Source organism: Schistocerca serialis, chromosome 8, assembly GCF_023864345.2.
Source record: "Schistocerca serialis cubense isolate TAMUIC-IGC-003099 chromosome 8, iqSchSeri2.2, whole genome shotgun sequence".
Lineage (NCBI taxonomy): Eukaryota > Metazoa > Arthropoda > Insecta > Orthoptera > Acrididae > Schistocerca > Schistocerca serialis.
In genome coordinates, this window is record NC_064645.1 from 558,489,734 (window position 1) to 558,509,063 (window position 19,330).

At 41.1% G+C, this 19,330-nt stretch overlaps 1 protein-coding gene across 1 annotated transcript in view; it reads right to left on the reverse strand.

The window, feature by feature from the left end:
• LOC126416782 (lysosomal-trafficking regulator) overlaps window positions 1-19,330 on the reverse strand; it is a 603,504-nt gene that overhangs the window by 228,922 nt on the left and 355,252 nt on the right. The window contains exon 34 of the mRNA XM_050084644.1: window positions 13,780-14,109. Within this exon, the coding sequence (XP_049940601.1) occupies window positions 13,780-14,109 (330 nt within the window). The remainder of the gene's footprint in view (window positions 1-13,779; window positions 14,110-19,330) is intronic.

Sequence of the window (19,330 nt, forward strand, 5' to 3'; positions counted from 1 at the left end):
GAACTAGCCATCTGAAGATGAACCGGTCAGTTTGAAACCAGTAACAGCTCTGTTTAAATAAATAAGTAGCTTTGTAAAAATCGGCTGCTAGCTGTTATCTTCTATGTAAGAGTCAACCTATATTTTGTTCACAGCCACAAGCTCAGAATGTCGGTTTTCGGCAAAACAGCACCTTTGTCTGATGCACACTTGCTGTCCAGGACTACAAACTGGGTTTTATTACTTAAGAAGTCTTTGAGTCACATATCTGAGGACCTATCCATATGCTGGGATCTTCATTACCAGCCTGCAATAGGTACTGTGTCAAATACTTTCTGGAAATCTGTGAAAATGGATTCTGCCTACTGCCATTTATCCACAGTTTGCAGAACATCACACAAGGCAAGGGCAAGTACAGTTTCACACAAGTGATACTGATTTGTCAGTAGAAGATTCTCTGTCTCGTATATGAGAGTCAAGTTGTATTTTTATTCAATTACTTGGGATTTTGCACTGGATGAGAGATTAGTGAAAAGTGCAAGCTAAGTAAAGGGCTAATGCTGATGAGTAGTCTCTGTAAATCCAAAACAGTATCACAGATACCTATTACCATGTCATCCATACAGAAGTCTGTGCAATTGTAAAACAACAGTATGTTTGTACTACAGCCCTGCATGAACAATTTCTTAAACATAAAATTTAAAACTTTGTATTTCCTTTCGCTATCTTCTGATGCCACACCAGATTGGTCAAAACTGTGACGAGAGAGAGGCCTTCACACTGCTCACTGATTTTACACAAGACAGAAGTTTCTCATCTGCTCAGCTACATCTTTAGCTAAGGTATGATGGTCAAAGTTATTGTATGCTTCGAGCTTCAATATTTTTACCCACACACAAATTTCTACTAACCTTTCCCTATCAACATTTCTGCATTCTTTTTTGATCTGATACTGCAACAAGAACAAGGGAAATTTTTTAACATCGAGTATAGATTTAAGTGTCAGGAAATCGTTTCTGAAAGTATTTATATGGAGTGTAGCCATGTAGGGAAGTGAAGACCACAACAACAACAATTGCAACAATCTCTGTTTCTTCAGCACTTTCCACATTTTGTTTTTAAATCTTAGTCAGTCTTTTCTGCTGTTAATCCACTTACTTGCCATATAGTTCACTGGAGCATGATTTACCATCAGTATATGTGTTGGCCCTGATTACTCTACATCCATCATATTGTAACTAAATGATGTCCATTGTCTGAGTGGTTGTTAAAACTGCTTATCAGCTCTTTACAGCATTGCTAGGATGACAAGATGATCTCTAACACTAGTCTCTATACCGACACTGTTGATAAGGACTGGCCAGTTTGTAGCTATGGGGACGTGCTGAAAAGTAAGTCCTCTGAATTTTTAATATGAGAACTCCTTAAGCTATTCAAATAAAACAAGTTTTATTAACATTCTACATCTTTATTCTTCATGTCTACATATGGATATGTGTGTGTGTGTGTGCGCGAGTGTATACCTGTCCTTTTTTCCCCCTAAGGTAAGTCTTTCCGCTCCCGGGATTGGAATGACTCCTTACCCTCTCCCTTAAAACCCATATCCTTTCGTCTTTCCCTCTCCTTCCCTCTTTCCTGATGAAGCAACCGTTTGTTGTGAAAGCTTGAATTTTGTGTGTATGTTTGTGTTTGTATGTGTGTCTATCGACCGGCCAGCACTTTCGTTTGGTAAGTCACATCATCTTTGTTTTTAGATATATTTTTCCCACGTGGAATGTTTCCCTCTATTATATTTATTGCTTAACATAGTCACCCTGGCAAAGAACACATGTTTCTCAATGAGAAACCATTTTTTGATACTAGCACTGTAGTATGTTTGACTTTGTTGATAGAGATACAGCCTCGTCTCTGCTTGCACTGCTTCAACACTATCAAAGTGAAGCCCTCAAAAGTGTTCCATAACTTACAGAAACACATGAAAATTGGAAACAGGTGAAAGTTGGGACTGTATGGAGGATGATTATGACAGTGAACCCAAAGCATCAAATTGTTGCAGATGCTGTAGCACTTGTGTGTGATGTAGCACCATTATACTGAAGGAGACAGTGCTCTAGGTGTGGACAACTCTTCAAATTCCAAACTCTATTAGAGCACAACATTTCTCATTCACTAATATAGCTACATTACACACTGGCATGTTACACACTATAATCTGGAGCCTGCTAGTGGCAGAGAGCTGTAAATATGTAGACATAAATAATAAAGATGTAAATGTTAATAACATTTGTTTTGTGTTGAAATCTTCAAGAGTTTTCATGAAAATTTTGAGGCATTACTTTTTAACATGTCATACAATATCTAAGATATTTCCATTGTGTGTGGTTTATCTAACTAGTTGCTCAAGAAATGTGTTCAGAACTACTTGCTGAGATTGTCTGTACCACTTGCAATGAATCCATAGACATCCCAGTCTATACTAAATGGATTTCAGTTGGCTCCAATTAATACTATATGATCGGGGTATTTCTGCACTACTGAGCATAGTGAAACACTGTAACAATGAAAATGGGCAGCTGGTAAAATTATCTGATGTTAAACTCGAGTACAACTAGACAAAACACAAACACAAACACAAACACAAACACACACACACACACACACACACACACACACACACTCACACACACGAAACATGACCACATGACCACAGTCTCTAGCTGCCAAGACCAGGCCATCCTGGATTTTCCATCTTTTAAAAATAAAATACATGAATATAATCGAAATAATGAAACACACAAACTCACACACAATGACAATAAAACAAAGAGAAGAGGAAATGCTAAATGTAGTAATGATAAATTAAAAGGTGATCACCAAAATACTCAGTGTCTAACAAATAAAGTGCAACAGCTAGAGGTTGAGCCGGAAGGTGAAAAGAATCAGAAACTAAATATGAAGTCTTCAAGTTGCTTAATTTAGCAATTGCATACAATATAACACCTATTAAGTGTGGAAGTTGCTTTATTTATGTGAAACAAAATCAGCCATTTAATGTTGGAAGTAATCTATCTGCAGTCAATGAAGAGAAACAGTTTGAGTTGGCAGCAATAGAATTAAGGGACCGATATGTGCTAGAAAGTAGACTTTTTATGTTTAGTGGATATACAAATATCTTTTTGTCTAAACTAAATTAAGTTCTTGATAAGATATTCTCTCCAAAAGACAACATTCTCATATGTGGAGACCCAAATATAAATACACTGAAATCAAATTCCAACTGTATCTTAGTGTCACTCAACATTTCAAGTTTAGTGTAAATGGTTAACAGTGCAGCAAGAGGAACGAATCAATTAATGATGGTTATTGATAATGTGTTGACAGATTTAGACAATGAAAACCATAGTGTGGGTGTAGTAGATCTAGGATTACCTCACCAATACAGTTAAATTGTAAATACAGTAAAAACAAAAAATATGCATTCCTACAGATGAATAATTTGTAAACAAAAAAGGCATGAATTTGTCAAACAAATAGCAGTTGTATATGGAAAGTAGTATACAGAGAGCTACATGCAAACAAAAAATTCAAAAACTTCATGGCACTATTCAAACTAAAATTTAAACAGACATTTCCTAAGTATTATGTCTGTTATCAACTGTAGAACAAAATAAATGGGCGACAAAAATAATCAAAAACACCCCAAACATTGAAGTAGCTTTGTTCCATTAAAAACAGCCAATGTAATCCAGCTTCCTCACACTTTTACACTGAAGTGCCAAACAAACTGTTATAGGCATGTGTATTCAAATACAGAGCTATGTAAGCAGGCACAATACGGTTCTGTGGACAGCAATGCCTATATAACACAACAAGTGTCTGGCACAGTTGTTAGATCGGTTACTGCTGCTACAACGGCAGGTTATCAAGATTTAAAGAGAGTTTGAACGTGGTATTATAGTCGGCGCATGAGCAATGAGACACAGTATCTCCAAGGTAGTGATGAAGTGGGGATTTTCCGGTACGACCATTTCATGAGTGTATTGTGAATATCAGGAATTCAATAAAACATCAATTCTCTGACATCACTGCAGCAGGAAAAAGATCCTGCAAGAATGGGACCAACAACAACTGAAGAGCATCATTAAAAGTGACAGAAGTGCATCCCTTCCACATATCACTGTAGATTTCAATAATGGGCCATCAACAAGTGTCAGAACGCAAACCATTCAATGAAACATCATCAATATGGTTTTCTGGAGCTGAAGGCCCACTTGTGCACCATTGACGACTGCATGACACAAAACTTTACACCTCGCCTGGGCTCATCAACACTGACATGGGACTGTTGATGACTGGAAACATGTTGCCTGGTCGGATGAGTGAATTTCAATTTGTATCAAGTGGATGGACGTGTATATGTATGGAGACAACCTCATGAATCCATGGGCCCTGTGTATCAGCAGGGGACTGTTCAGGCTGGTGGAGGCTCTGTAATGGTGTGGGGCATGTGTAGTTGGAGTGATATGGGACCCCTGATATGTCTAGATATGACTGACAGTGACACATATGTAAGCGTCCTGTCTGATTACCTGCATCCATTCATGTCCATTGTGCATTTTGACAGACTTGAGCAATTCCAGCAGGACAATGCAACACCCCACATGTCCAGGATTGCTAAAGAGTGGCTCCAGGTACACACTTCTGAGTTTTAAACACTTCCGCTAGCCACCAAACTTCCCAGAAATGAACATTACTGAGCATATCTGGGATGCCTTGCAACGTGCTGTTCAGAAGAGATCTCCACCCCCTCATACTCTTATGGATTTATGGATAGCCCTGTGGGTTTCCTGGTGTCAATTCCCTCCAGCACTACTTCAGACATTATTCGAGCACATTCCACGTCATGCTGCGGCACTTCTGTGTCCTAGTGGGGGCCCTACACAATATTAGGCAGGTGTATCAGTTTCTTTGGCTCTTCGGTGTATAAACGGTGTAGGCAAACATACAGCAAAGTGCTGCTTGCAGCAAAGAGAGCTCGTAAATTCAAAACTGATACTCACTGTTAAAAACAAAAGCAATACAGAAGACTGTAAAGCAGGAAATGGGTCCTTGCCAGGTGAGTTAAGCAGACAAAGTGTTTGTAATACAAGATACAAAAGATTTAGCAAACTATAAATGACTAATTTAACAGAACAGGAACAAAATTACACAAACCATTTGTAACAGTCCCTTTTGTCAAAAAGCTAAATAAACATGTACCTGTGATGTTTGAAACTTTCCCGGCGTACTGATTGTTCCATAAAAACACGGGAGAACTACCGTAATTCATTAACATCCTGCCACGATATTTCAGCACAAAGTCTTTTGGCCATCTTCAGGTGAGTACAGCTGTAGAAGTACTGGTGAATACGCACTGAGCTCTGCTATTTAAAGCCAAAGGGGGCTGCATTGTGCATGCGCTGTGCATGTACTGCTTAGCGTGCGCGTTCACAACTCCATGCGCTGCGCCTGGCGCCCTCCGTGGTGAAAACTTGGACAAAGGAAATTCTACGGTTCTTATGACAAAGGATGATTACGTCAATTAGATCAATGTTGTATTATGTGATTCCACCTATCACAAAATTGATAAGGACCCCACGAGCCGAGTTATGCGAAAAACAGCAGAGCTCTTGTCAAATACTTCTCTATCGAAGGAGGTCATCAAGAGATTCGAACCAAATAGTGCGGTTCCTCCCAGGCTATATGGACTGCCTAAGATCCATAAGGAAAATGTACCATTACGTCCGATTGTGAGCAACAGTGGGGCAGCCACCTACGACCTAGCAAAATTTCTGGCATCACTGCTTAAACCAGTTATAGGCAAATGCCCTCATCACATAAAAAACTCTAGTGATTTTAGCAGTCGTATACAGTCTTTACAGCTACAAAGTAACGAATTGCTGGTCAGCCTGGACGTGGTTTCTCTCTTTACCAAGGTGCCTCTTGTAGATTCATTACACCTGATCGGTAATATGTTTGATGCAGATATTACAACGTTGTTTGAGCATACTCTCTCCTCTACATATTTTACATCCAACGATAAATTTTATGAACAATCTGACGGTGTCACCATGGGGAGTCCTTTGTCTCCCCTGGTGGCAAATCTTTTTATGGAAGATTTTGAAGAGAGAGCTCTCAACTCTGCCACTTTTAAACTGACAGTGTTTTGGCGTTACGTGGATGACACCTTTATAGTATGGCCTCATGCGTGGACCGTCTCCAGGAATTTTTACATCATATGAATTCCATACATGAAAATATTAAGTTCACTATGGAAACTGAAAAAGATGGTTGTTTGCCATTTTTAGATGTTCTGGTACGGCACAAGAAGGATGGCACACTTGGTCATTTAGTGTATAGGAAACCGACCCATACAGATTTGTATCTGCAAGCTACCAGTTGCCACCATCCAGCACAAACAATGGGTGTCCTTAAAACTTTAATCCACCATGCCCATACTATTTCTGATGTCGACAGTCTTCAAGCGGAACTGAAACACCTGCAAAAAGTATTCCTGATGAATGGCTTTCAACTAAGCAAGTGAACAGAGCTATGCAGTCCTACAAACGATGCAACAAGGAAGAAGAAGAGGTCTTCAGGTCAACGGCTTATCTACCTTTCATTGGGAACATATCATCACAGATAGGTAGAATATTGAGGAAGCATCAAGTTAGAGTCATCTTTCGCCCTCCTCCTAAAATATCAACACTGGTGGGATCCGTTAAGGATGACCTGGGCCTACGTAAATCAGGTGTCTACAAGATTCCGTGTGATTGTGGCAAGTCATATATAGGGCAGACAACAAGAACAGTGCAGGAACGTATTGTGGAACACGAGCGGCATACTCGCCTTCTCCAACCCACCAAGTCCGCAATCGATGAACATTGCATTTCTACTGGCCACTCTACAAATTACAATGATACAAAAATTGTGGCTCAAACATCAAATTTCTGGAGATGAATTATAAATGAATCCATAGAAATAAAATTGTCAGACAGTGAGACTCTTATCAATCGAGATAACGGTTACCAGTTAAATTCTGCTTGGAATCCTGCTGTAGAGAAACTTTGCAGTCAACGTAGTTATCGGTACAAAGATGAAGATCGATCTGATATCAAAATGCCAAGTTTTCACCGCGGAGGGCGCCAGGCGCAGCGCACAGAGTTGTGAATGCGCACGCTAAACAGTACATGCGCAGCGCATTCAGCCCCCTTTGGCTTTAAATAGCAGAGCTCATCGCGTATTCACCAGTACTTCTACAGCTGTACTCACCTGAAGATGGCCAAAAGACTTTGTGTCGAAATATCGTGGCAGGATGTTAATGAATTACGGTAGTTCTCCCGTGTTTTTATGGAACAAACATGTACCTCATTCAGCGCCTTTACTACCTGTGACAAAGGATGAAGTCTATAAAGCAGTCTGCAAACTGAAAAATAAAATTTCAGCAGGACTGCACAAAGTACCAACTTGTCTGATTACAGATGGTATAGGGGGCCTAACATCACCATTAGTTGACATAATAAATCAAACAATCAAACACAGTTGCTTTCATGATACTAAAAATATGCTAAATTATTGTCTCTCTTTAAAAAAGGCACTGAAAATACAGAAAATTATAGGTTACTCTTGCACTTTGCAAAAACAATGGAAGCTATTGTGAAAGATAAGACTTTTGAACTATTTAATTAAATACAAACTCCTTTCCAATGACCATCACAGTTTCCAATCACAGAAAGGTACTGAACTGACAACAGCACATTTTACAAAACATGTCCTTGGAGTCTTGGATAAAGGGAACTATACAACAGGTATATTCCTTGACCTAACTAAAGCATTTGATAAAGTGCACCACAAAATACTGTAGCATAAGCTAGATGAACTGGGAATAAGGAGGGTAGTGAATAAGTATTCCCAGTCATATCTAGAAAACAGAGTACAGTTGTCTAAAATTACAAATATATCAAGTAACTCCAAATATCTTGAAAAACATACTTCAGAATCCAGGCTGTTCCAACTGAACTCCAGGGAGCTGGAGCATCCCGGAGCACTCACTGCACCAGCTCAGAGCCTGCGTGGAGGGGGAAAGTGAACTCACTGTCCCCTGGCCGCATGCAGTCACAACTGACGCAATAATTCACGTTCAATGACAGCTATGACTAGCCGCGGGACCCCTGTACCTCTATTGGAGGATACCTTTTCATTCATTGTGAGGGATGCTTGTCCGCAGTGTCTTGTATGTCATAAAGCATTTAATTCTGCAAAGAGCTACACTATATAACGACATTACACACGTCTTCACGCAGTGCATTACGATCAGGTAGAAGGCGTTGCACACAGAGAACTGGTAGCAAGGCTTAAGAATGACATACCAGGAGACGCAAGTTTAAAAACGGTTTCGTAATACAGAGGGTATCAAAACATGCAACATAGTTCGTGTTCTGTAAATCGTTTATAATTTTCAGGTGAATGAGAACAGAGAAAACACTACTGAATCTGCAGTTCAAGCAAGCTACAGGGTCGCTCACATCATTGCGATGAGTGGCAAGCTGTTTTCGGTAGGACCACTCATAAAATTGTGCATGGTAGCAGTTGCAGAATGTTTGTTTCCAAGGGGGGTGCAGGCAATTGAAGGGATTTGCCTGTCGAAGCAAACAATGTCTCGTCAAATCCTGGACATGGCAGTGGATTTAGAGACACAGCTCAGGAAAAAGGCGGAGAGCTTTGTTGCAATTTCGCTAGCAGTTGATGAAAGCACCGACATATCTGACTGTGCACAGCTTGCAGTCTTTGTGCCTGGTGTCGACATGGAGCTGCAAGTAACTGAAGAACTCTGGGATGTGGTACCACTTGATTACACCGCAACAGCACGTGATATTTTTGAAGCTGTTTGTGAATCAGTGGACAATATGAATTTGGCTTGGGATAAGCTCCATTCTGTAGCGACAGACAATGCACCACAAATAATCAGGCATCACCAAGGTTCTCGTTTGAAAAATAAACTCGGGGATGAATTCGGGAAAGACATTTTGACTCTTCATTGTTTTATTCAGCAAGAGGCACTGTGTGCTGAAACAGTAGAGCTAGGTGGTGTAATGAAAGATGTCGTGAAGTGTGTGAGTTTTGTGCGGCATCACAGTATGAATCATCGCCAATTCAAAGGATTCCTGAAAGATATGGAAGCGGAGTATGGGGACATACCTTACCACAGTACAGTTCGTTGGCTGAGCCAGGGAAAAGTTCTTGATGTTTTCTTTGCGATTTGTGAGGAAATATCACTTTTTCTCTTAAATCAAAGGGGAAGAAATGCATTGTCTGAAAGATATAAAATGGATATCAGACCTGGCGTTCCTCGCTGACATAACTATGCATCTGAATAATTTAAATCTGTCATTGCATGGCAAAGGGCAGCTAATCGTTGACATGCATGACCAGATCAAAGCGTTCATGGAAAAGTTACGTTTATTTGAGAGGCAGATTAGCAATGGACATTTAACGTTCTTCAATCATCTTGCTTCTTTAAAACAACCTGAAGGTACTACTTTCGGCGATTACCAAGCAAAGTTAAAGCAGCTCATCACGTCATTTGAAACACGATTCCGAGACCTCACTAGTTTGGAAATGGAACGTAAGGTGTTCAGCACTCCTTTTTCAGTTTCCCCCGATGACTTGTCATCGTCACTACAATTTGAGATTATTTATTTGCAAAATTCAACTTTGTTGAAAGAGAGGTACTAACACGTTGGATTTGTCACGATGGTATCATTCATTACAGCAAAAACCATTTCCCAAGCTTCACAACAATGCTGCTCAGATCATGTGCGTGTTTGGAACTACATATTGTTGTGAGCAGCTTTTCTCAGCAATGAAAAGAGTAAAAAGTAAGGAATGATCATTTCTTCAGGATGCAACAATGAAGGCCATCCTCTGCATTAACGCTGCAAACACCTTGACGCCTGATATTTCCGATCTTGTAATGAAAAGAAAAAGTCAAGCTACAGAGGCCCAATAAATTTAGTATGCAATTTCTTGTAAAACAGTTGTTTCTTATTTATTTCTTGAACATTGCATTTCCTGGTGTAGCATGTCAAAACATCTTAGCAGCTAAGAGTATGAGGTTGTCGATCTTGTAAGATGCAGCTGGCACATCAAAACGCTTGTCTTGCCACCTGCCTTAGCCAGCCGTGCCATGTGCCAGCCCACTTGAATGGTCACAGCGAGCGACATGGCTCTCTGGAGCAGGGAGCGCTCCGTGGCTCACAACGGAGCTGACAAGCTGGAACAGCCTGCTTCAGACTCTAAATATATAAATATAGGCATACTGCCTGGTAGTGTGCTAGATCCAACAGTGCTCCTAATTTACATTAATGATTTCCCACAAAGTATCCACCATGGTAAAACAATATTGTCTGCGGCTGACTGATACACTGATTGCTGGTAAGTCAGCAAAAACTTTAAGAGAAGAAGCTGAAGAAACACTTAGCAGCATGCAATAAACAATAAAGTCACACATAATAAAAAGGAAACAAGCACTATGAACTTCTGCATAAGAATCTCTACAACATGCTATGCCCTCAAAATTCTTAAATCAGTATGCAATATTTCATGTATAAGATCAGTATATTTTACTTATATTCATTCTGTTATTAGTTATGGGGTAATTTTTTTGGGGAACGATTGGGAAAAATATTCAAGCTATCCAGACTGCAGAAAAGATCAATAGATATAATGACCAAGAGTGGCAAAACATCTCACTGCCTGAAACTGTTTAAAATCCTGGAAATCTTAACTGTAACTTGTGAATATATTTATCAGACTGTTCTATATGGGAAAAATATTGACTGCTATGTTAAGAATTGTCTAGTATATGATTAGGAAACTAGAAACAGATATAATTTGCATCTGAAGAGAAAAAAATAAGTGAAGACTCTGCAGAGTTTACTGCACAATGCCATCAAATTATATAATAAATTACCACAACCTATAAAAGACACACACACTATTTGCTCCTTCAAAACAAAGCTAAAAGATTATTTACAAAATAAAAGTTTTTATACAGCAATGAAGTGCCTGAAGTAAAACAGGTTAGCTAATTTAATAAGCTCTGTATTATAACACATACAGAAATAATAATTAACCAGGACTAAAAAAATGTAATTCGATTAAAAAATTCATAGTCAATTATTGTATAAGAAATTAATTTTAAGTTGTTAATTTTTCAACAGCTTGAATGATGAAATCCATAGAATGTAAATTGTTTCACTCATTAATAAAAAAGTCAATCGAACAAACAATTAATGAACACTCTCCCACCTACGGCATCTAAACTGTCTTTTTTATACATGTTCCATGCCTCCTCAAATATTTGGGAGCTTTTTACTGCGGGTTTCATCCCCCTTTAGGATCCAAATATAATTTTAGTGGGGGCCAGAAAATTCAGGGACTCCATTACAAATGCATCAGCAATTTATGCTTAAAATACTGACATTCAAAGTGTCTTAAAAATGTGCACTCCACAAATACCCCTCTATTCAAGCGACTGAATCTTTTTATATACTGCACCCATGGCCCATCAAAGGGAATCTGCCCCATAATGCATGTCCCGAAATCCACAAGCAAGACGTCACAGATTCGACAGAGCTTTTGGTTGAGACCCTCCATTCACCTCCAAACCAAAGGAACTCACTACAATACTGCTGTAAATTGTTAGCCCAGCTTTCATCTAACAAGTGAGATCAACAGTTCACTAAATCCACCAGCTGCCACTACATACAGTAGATAGTCTCAGAAGCGAAGTGTCAGACATAGCTGATGTCAAAATAAGCCATAATTTGAAGATGCCTCCATCCTATACCCTAGGGAGATGGAGGCAGGGCCTCCTCTGTATCTCAAATGAGGCCCCCTGGAGGATCCCTAAGGAAATAGTGGTGAACGCAGTTCCCTCACATTGGGTACACTGGAAAGTGCCCTGGCAGCAGAGCTCATGGGTGAAATAAGTGACACTTGAGGTGTCTCATGCGATGTATCGGTTTACCCGCTGCCACTTTGAGGCAGTATCCTGTTGATGGCTGACCATGGCCAACAGCATCTTCTGCTGCTCTCAAACTATGGTCAACTCCTTGAGTGTCTGTACACTGCAGGCAGGCCCCCTATCCATCCTACAGCAAAAATGTAAATGAAAACCATAAGCAAAAATGATCCCTGTTGTCATTTAACACGGATTTTCACTATCAAACTTGTTAAAATGCAAACAATTACACTGAGCCTTCAGTGCATGCTGGCAGTTGAGGTAATGATGAAACAAATGGAGAACAATACAACCAAAGTAATGAAAGGCAATGACATTAACTAATGTGAGTCAGAGGGTGATTGGGGACAGGAAGGCGGGGAGGGGGGTTCAATGAGTGAGTGAGTGAGTGATTAAGGAAAGAGGTGACAGACAGAGGGGGGTAGTAAAGGAAAACAGGGTGAGGAGAGAAGTATTGGGGGGCGGAGACTTGCTGGGAGGGGGAGGGAGTCAGGCATATAGTGTGACGTGTAAGAAAATGGTAACCAAAATAAATCAATTTTGAGGGTAGAAAAAAGAGAAGACTATTTAGGTGACAAACTTGATTAAACACAGGGAAAATAAAAAGTTTAAGAAATTCTGATACATCTCTTAAAATAAATTCTCTAATGCTAAGTACTGATTAATCACTGTTAAGAGAAAATTGGTCATTACCTAGTTCAACAAAGCATGCTAACATTCACCTAAGGTCAGTTATACTGTGGGAAGAGGGTCGATGTTGCTCAATGCCACAGCCTAAGGACAAACGGATGCAAAACTTGTACACAGAGTCTATAGGAAAACCAAAAATACTGGAGATACATACATACTTGAGGCCTTCCTGTGCAATGACAGGCAGTTCTCAGCATGGTGTAGCAAGTTGTATTGAACCCATATCATAGCAGACTTCAAACAAGAATTAAGTTATCATACTGGTAACAGAGGGGTACAAAGTGAAATCAGAAAATAGAACACGTAAATGCAAGAAAGAAAAAGAGGATGAAACACTACAAAAATTGTGATTTCTGCCAATTACAGAGGGTCCAACCGATGGCTTCATACAGATCCTCCAATTCAAGTTTTTTCCGCAAATTGTAAAACAAAGGATAATTTAAGACTGACAAAAGTTGGACCGGCACAGATACAGACTGCCGGAGTGCACAACACTATATACAAATGTAATAGGTTATACACAAGGTCACACAGTTAAAGAACATATATAAGAACAGGAACAATTTGTGCAACTCTGACACCCCAGTAAGTTAGCCTCACCTGATTGTACTGAATATTGCGGTCAGGATACAGACTTAGCGAAAGCATCATACAACAAAATCAGAGATGCAGCTGAACAACTTTAATCATGATGACAGCTTCAAACTACTGGTGGTGCAGCTACAGGCTCTCAGATCTACAGAGTATAACCTGTGATGTGTGCGCAAACGTAAACAATGAATGAGGTGCCAATTGTGTTCCATGCTCTGCCCTATGTACACCAATTAACATTTCCTCAGAATGCAGACATACATCATTAAGTCTCATTTCTAACTTCCTGTGACCTGTTTCTCTTTCAACAAGACAAAACATCTGTCTCTTAAAAACTGACACATGTGTCGTCTTCAACCCTATCTGCCTGACATTTGCTCCTTATGCAGAAAAGATTTACTGCCCATATTTGACACTCAATGTTACCCACTTCTTTCAAAACATAGGATGCTTACTTTTAAAACAAGCTGGCTCAAGTAGGCAAGCAAGGTATCAGCGAGGGCGACATCCGTCCGGCAGCAACGAGGCAGGAGTGCAAGCAGTGGGGGCAGTGCTGCCAGTGACCGGGAGGACTGCAGCTCTGCCGTACTGGCACCCAGGTCGAGTGCAGCTGCCTGCTCCTCCAGGGGCAGTGGGCAGAGAGTGCCCAGTGCCACCGCTGCCTCCGCTAGCTCCCACGAGGCCGGCCACTGTGCCAGTTGGCACGCCAGTAACTGGTAGCCACGCATCTTGCAGAATCGAGACACCTCGTCGCTACTGGCTCGCTGCAGGTACGCCGACAGCACCTGTCAAAACATGCAATATGTGTGTGTAATCGGTAAGTCAATTTGAAACTGAGTGCCACCTTAAAAATGTGTGCATTCAATCTTGCAATGTTATTTCTGTGAGATCAAAAATAATGTGGGTACAGTTTGTTTGTGGGAAGTGCCCAACAGATGCAACAACACATGAATTAAATGAAAGAATAAAGTATGGATCTGCAACCAGACATCAACCAGCTTAAACTGCAGAAGTAGTTCAGATAGTGGTGTATGAGGTGTGTTAAAAAAATCGTGAATGTTCGTTTTTTGAAAATAAGTTTATTTATTTGTCAACACCAATGTTATCCCCTTGAAAACAGACCTCATTAGCTACATAAACCAATAGAGCACTTTTTCCAAACCCTGAAATAATACTGGAACTTGATTTTTGGTACAGCTTTTAGTTCTCTCAGTTATGTGCTTTTAATCTCTCCTACAATTGTCGCCCTTTCTCATTTTCTTTAATTTTTGGAACAGAAAAAGAGTTACAGGGAGCCAGCCAGGTGAATATAGAGGTTGGGAAATTGTTACAGTATTGTTTATAGCCAAAAACTAATGAACAATCAACAAAATGTGAGAAAGTGCACCATCAAGGTGTAATACCAAGAACTGCTTCGCCACACATTCTGGCATTTTTTCGGACTGCTTCATGCGAGTGGCATTGAAGAGTTTTTGGAGCACTGTGCTGTTAACATTGAAAAACAGGCTGAGCATAACCTTCAAATTTGGCTACACTTGCCAAGCTTTTTATGGACAGGTGATCCAGAATGCTTCCACTGGGATGACCGAGCCTTAGTTTCTATGTCACATCCATAAACTAATGCTTCATCACCTCTTATGACACATTTCCATAGTTATACGTCATCACTGACTTCATGTAGAGACTCCTGAGCAACTTTCATTTGACTCTGCCTGGTTCAAAATTCAAGAAATTTTGCTGTCACATACTTAATATCGAAAACATTGGAAAAACTTTCATGGCATGAGCCAGTTGATATACCAAATCATCTGCAACTTCTCTCACTTTGACTTGGTGATCATTCATAATTACTTGTTTCACATTTTCCCATGATTTCATCAGTTGACAATGTGCTGGGCATCCAGGGTGCTAGTCACGTTCAGTGTCTTCATCAGAACCACTGTTCTGGACATGGCAGATTTGTCAAAGATAATATTTAACATTTCTAAAACTTTGTGACACTTTTGCATTTTTATATCAAAATCGATTTTTATACATCTACATCCAAAACTCTGCAAACCACTGTGAAATGCAAGGTAGAGCATACATGCCACTGTACCAGGTATAAGGTTTTTTTCCTATTACATTCATATAGAAAGCACAGGAAGAATGACTGCCTAAATGTCTCTATGCATGCTGTATGTCTTCGCAATACCTAAGGGTAGAGGAGTGGTAATATATTCCTAAAGTTGTTTGTAAAAACTTTTAAGCAGGTTGTCATCGGATATTCTGTGTCCATCTTCAAGAGTCTGCCAGTTCAGTATCTTCAGGATCACTGTTATCACTCTTCCACGGGTCAAACAAGGCTGCGACCATCTGTGATGCCCTTCTTTGTATCCACTAAATACCCTTTCTTAGTCCTATTTGATATGCTTGAGCAGTATTCTAGGATGGGTAATCCAAGTTTTTTGTGTGCAGTCTTCTTTGTAGACCAATTGCTTTCCCTAGTATTCTACCAATGAACCAGTCTGCCCCTTACTTTATCTGTGATTGAGCCAATGTGATCATTCCATTTTGAAGCAAAATAAATAATCGCTGATACTATAAAACACATGCAACCTTGTTGATAGCTGAAACAGGCTAAGTAAATACCATATAGATATTTTTCTAACACATTTACACACACAACAATGAAAATACTGTGTGAATCAGACTAACGTAACATACAAAATTATCGTTACTTTATGGCTAGTTGTGTAGTCACCTTTAGGAAGTGAAGGATGTCTGATGCTATGGGGAACAGAAGTCTAAATTCATCTGCAAGGAATACTGATTGTTTTGTTTAATAATAAAAACTGAGTGGAATTAAAATGGTTGGGCTAAAATTATATAAGATTCCAACACATCTGCAGCAAATGGAACACTTCTTGCATGATTTTTATCTATAAAGAAAACTTCTGATATAAATCAGTGCAACGTTCTACTATGATTTCAAGTAATCCTCAGTCCTCTGTTGTGTCAAGAGCCGGTGGGATAGGCTTATTGAGACTGTGATCAAATGCAGGGTATCAATCATTTCCTAAACTGGAATAATGGTACACACTGAGTGTATCGAAAGCTGTTTGGTAAGGGAAGCTTTACACTAGGTTGGCAGCTCAGAAAAAGCATAATGGGGGTTCATGGTCAAAGATAAAAATAGTATTTTTTCCTCACTTTAATGTGTGCTTACTGGCAGTACTAGAACTTCCAGTTCCGAAGGCAGCAGTGTCAGTGCATGATGAGAGTGGTGTGTGAATGGGGGTAAGGAGGCAGCTGGGGCTGGGAGGGGGAGAGGTAATTGGGTAGAGGTGTGGGACAGTGAAGTGCTGCTGGTGAGCATGCAGGCACGAGGTTGAGAGAGGGTAGGGCAGCTATGCGCAGTCGTGAGGCTAGATAGAGGGCAGGGGAGAAGGGGGTGGAGGTGGGGGAAGGGTCGATAGTGGGAAAGGATAGAAGTAAAAAGACTGGGTGTGATGCTGGAATAAGGGCTGTGCAATGCTGGAATGGGAACAGGGAAGTGGCTGGATGGATGAGAACAGTTACTAGCACAGGTTAAGGCCAGGAGGGTTACTGGAACGTAGGATATATTGCAGGGAAAGTTCCCACCTGTGCAATTCAGAAAAGCTGGTGCTTGTTGGAAGGATCCATATCGCACAGGCTGTGAAGCAGTCACTGAAATGAAGGATGTTATGTTGGGCAGCATGCTCAGCAACAGGTTGGTCCACTTGTTTCTTGGCCACAGTTTGATGGTGGCCATTCATGAGGACAGACAACTTGTTGGTTTACATGCCCACATAGAATTTCAGCACAGAGGTTGCAGCTTAGCTTGTAGATCATGACTGGTTTCACAGTTAGGCCTGCCTTAGATGGGATAGGTGGTGATTGTGACTGGACTGGAGTAGGTGGTGGTGGGAGGATGTATGGGACAGGTCTTGCATTTAGGTCTATTACAGGAGTATGAGCCACGAGGTAAGGGACTGGAAGCAGGGGTTGTGTAAGGACGAATGAGTATATTGTGTAGGTTTGGTGGATGGCGTAATATCATTGTGGGAGGGGTGGGAAGTATAGTGAGCAGAACATTTCTCATTTCAGGGCACGATGAGAGGTAACCGAAACCCAGGTGGAGAATGTAATTCAGTTGCTCCAGTCCTGGGTGGTACTGAGTTACAAGGGGGAATGCTCCTCTGTGGCTGGACAATGAGACTTTGGAAGATGGTGGGAGATTGGAAAGATAAGGCACGGGAGATTTGTTTTTGTACAAGGTTGGGATCAGTCTGTGAAGGCTTCAGTGAGGCCCTCAGTGTATTTCATAAGGGACTGCTTGTCACTGCAGACGCAACAACCATGGGGGGCTAGGCTGCATGTAAGGGACTTCTTGGTATGGAATGGGTGGCAGCTGTTGAAGTGGAAGTATTGCTGGTGGTTAGAAGGTTTTATATGGACAGAGGTATTGATGTAGCCACCTTTGAGGTGGAGGGCAACATCCAGGAAGATGACTTGATGGGTTGAGTAGGATCAATTGAAGCAAATGGAGGAGAAGCTCTTAAGGTTCTGAAGGGTCAAGGTTTCGACTACCTGTTGTCATGCCCTGAAATGAGAAATGTCCTGCCCTCTGTCGTTCCAACCTCTCCCAGAGCAGTATTCTGCTGTCCACCGAACATACACAATATACTCATCCATCCCTACACAACCCCTGCTCTAAACCCCTTACCTCATGTCTCACATTCTTGTAATAGACCTAGATGCATCTGTCCCATATAGCCTCCCACCACCTCCTACTCCAGTCTGGTCACAAACATCACCTATACCATCAAACATCACTGATCACAAGCTACCTGTGAAACAAATCATGTGATTCACAAGCTAAGCTGCAACCACTGTGCTGCATTCTATGTGGGCATGCCAACCAACAAACTGCCTGTCCTCATGAATGGCCACCGACTCACTGTGGTCAAGAAACATGTGGACCACCCTGTTGATAACATGCTGCCCAATATGACATCCTTCATTTCAATGACTGCTTCACAGTCTGTGCCACATGGATCCTTCCCACAAGCACCATCTTTTCTGAATTGCACAGGTGGGAACTTTCCTTGCAATATATCCTATGTTCCTGTAACCCTCCTGGCATCAACTTCATTAGTCATTGTGCTCACCCATCCAGCTCCTTCCCCGTTCCCATTCCAGCACTACACAGCCCTCATTCCACCATAGCACCCAGTCTCACATAAGCACCATCTTTTCTGACTTGCACAGGTGGGAACTTTCCTTGCAATATATCCTATGTTCCCGTAACCCTCCTGGCCACAACTTCATTAGTCATTTTGCTCACCCATCCAGCTCCTTCCCTGTTCCCATTCCAGCACTACACAGCCCTCATTCCACCATCGCACCCAGTCTTTTTACTTCTCTCCTTTTACACTATCGACCCTTCCCTCCTCTCCCCTGCCAACTGTCTAACCTCACGTCTGCAGACAGCTGCCCTACCCCCTCTCAAGGGATGATCTCATTTCAGGGGTTGACTTGAGAAAGTCCCCACACCACCCAGAGTTGCCTTTCGTCGCCCCGCTAACCTTCGTAACATCCTTGTTAAACACTACAATATTCCCAGACTACCTTCTCCACACAGCGGTTCCTACCCCTGTAACCGACCCCGCTGCAAAACCTGCCGGCACAGCACTTGCTCACCGATGACCGTCTCTGATCCCTACTCTCTGACATTTCCCTTCATCTCCACCTACCTTCCTCTGCGTAACAGGGTGGTCCCTCATGGTCTAAGGGCTGAATGTTCTGTTCCTCCCTGGCAAGATCTCTTCTTCTTAAAGAAAGGCCCTATTCTTCCCAAAACTGTAAGTACTGAGATCCCTTGCAGTGATATTTATGTATAAACGACAAATGTTGATCTACAAGAACAGAGTTCAATTTCCCAAAAACAGACTGAATGTGACTCTATATGGTAATCACACACATGTAAGGGTCCAATTGAAT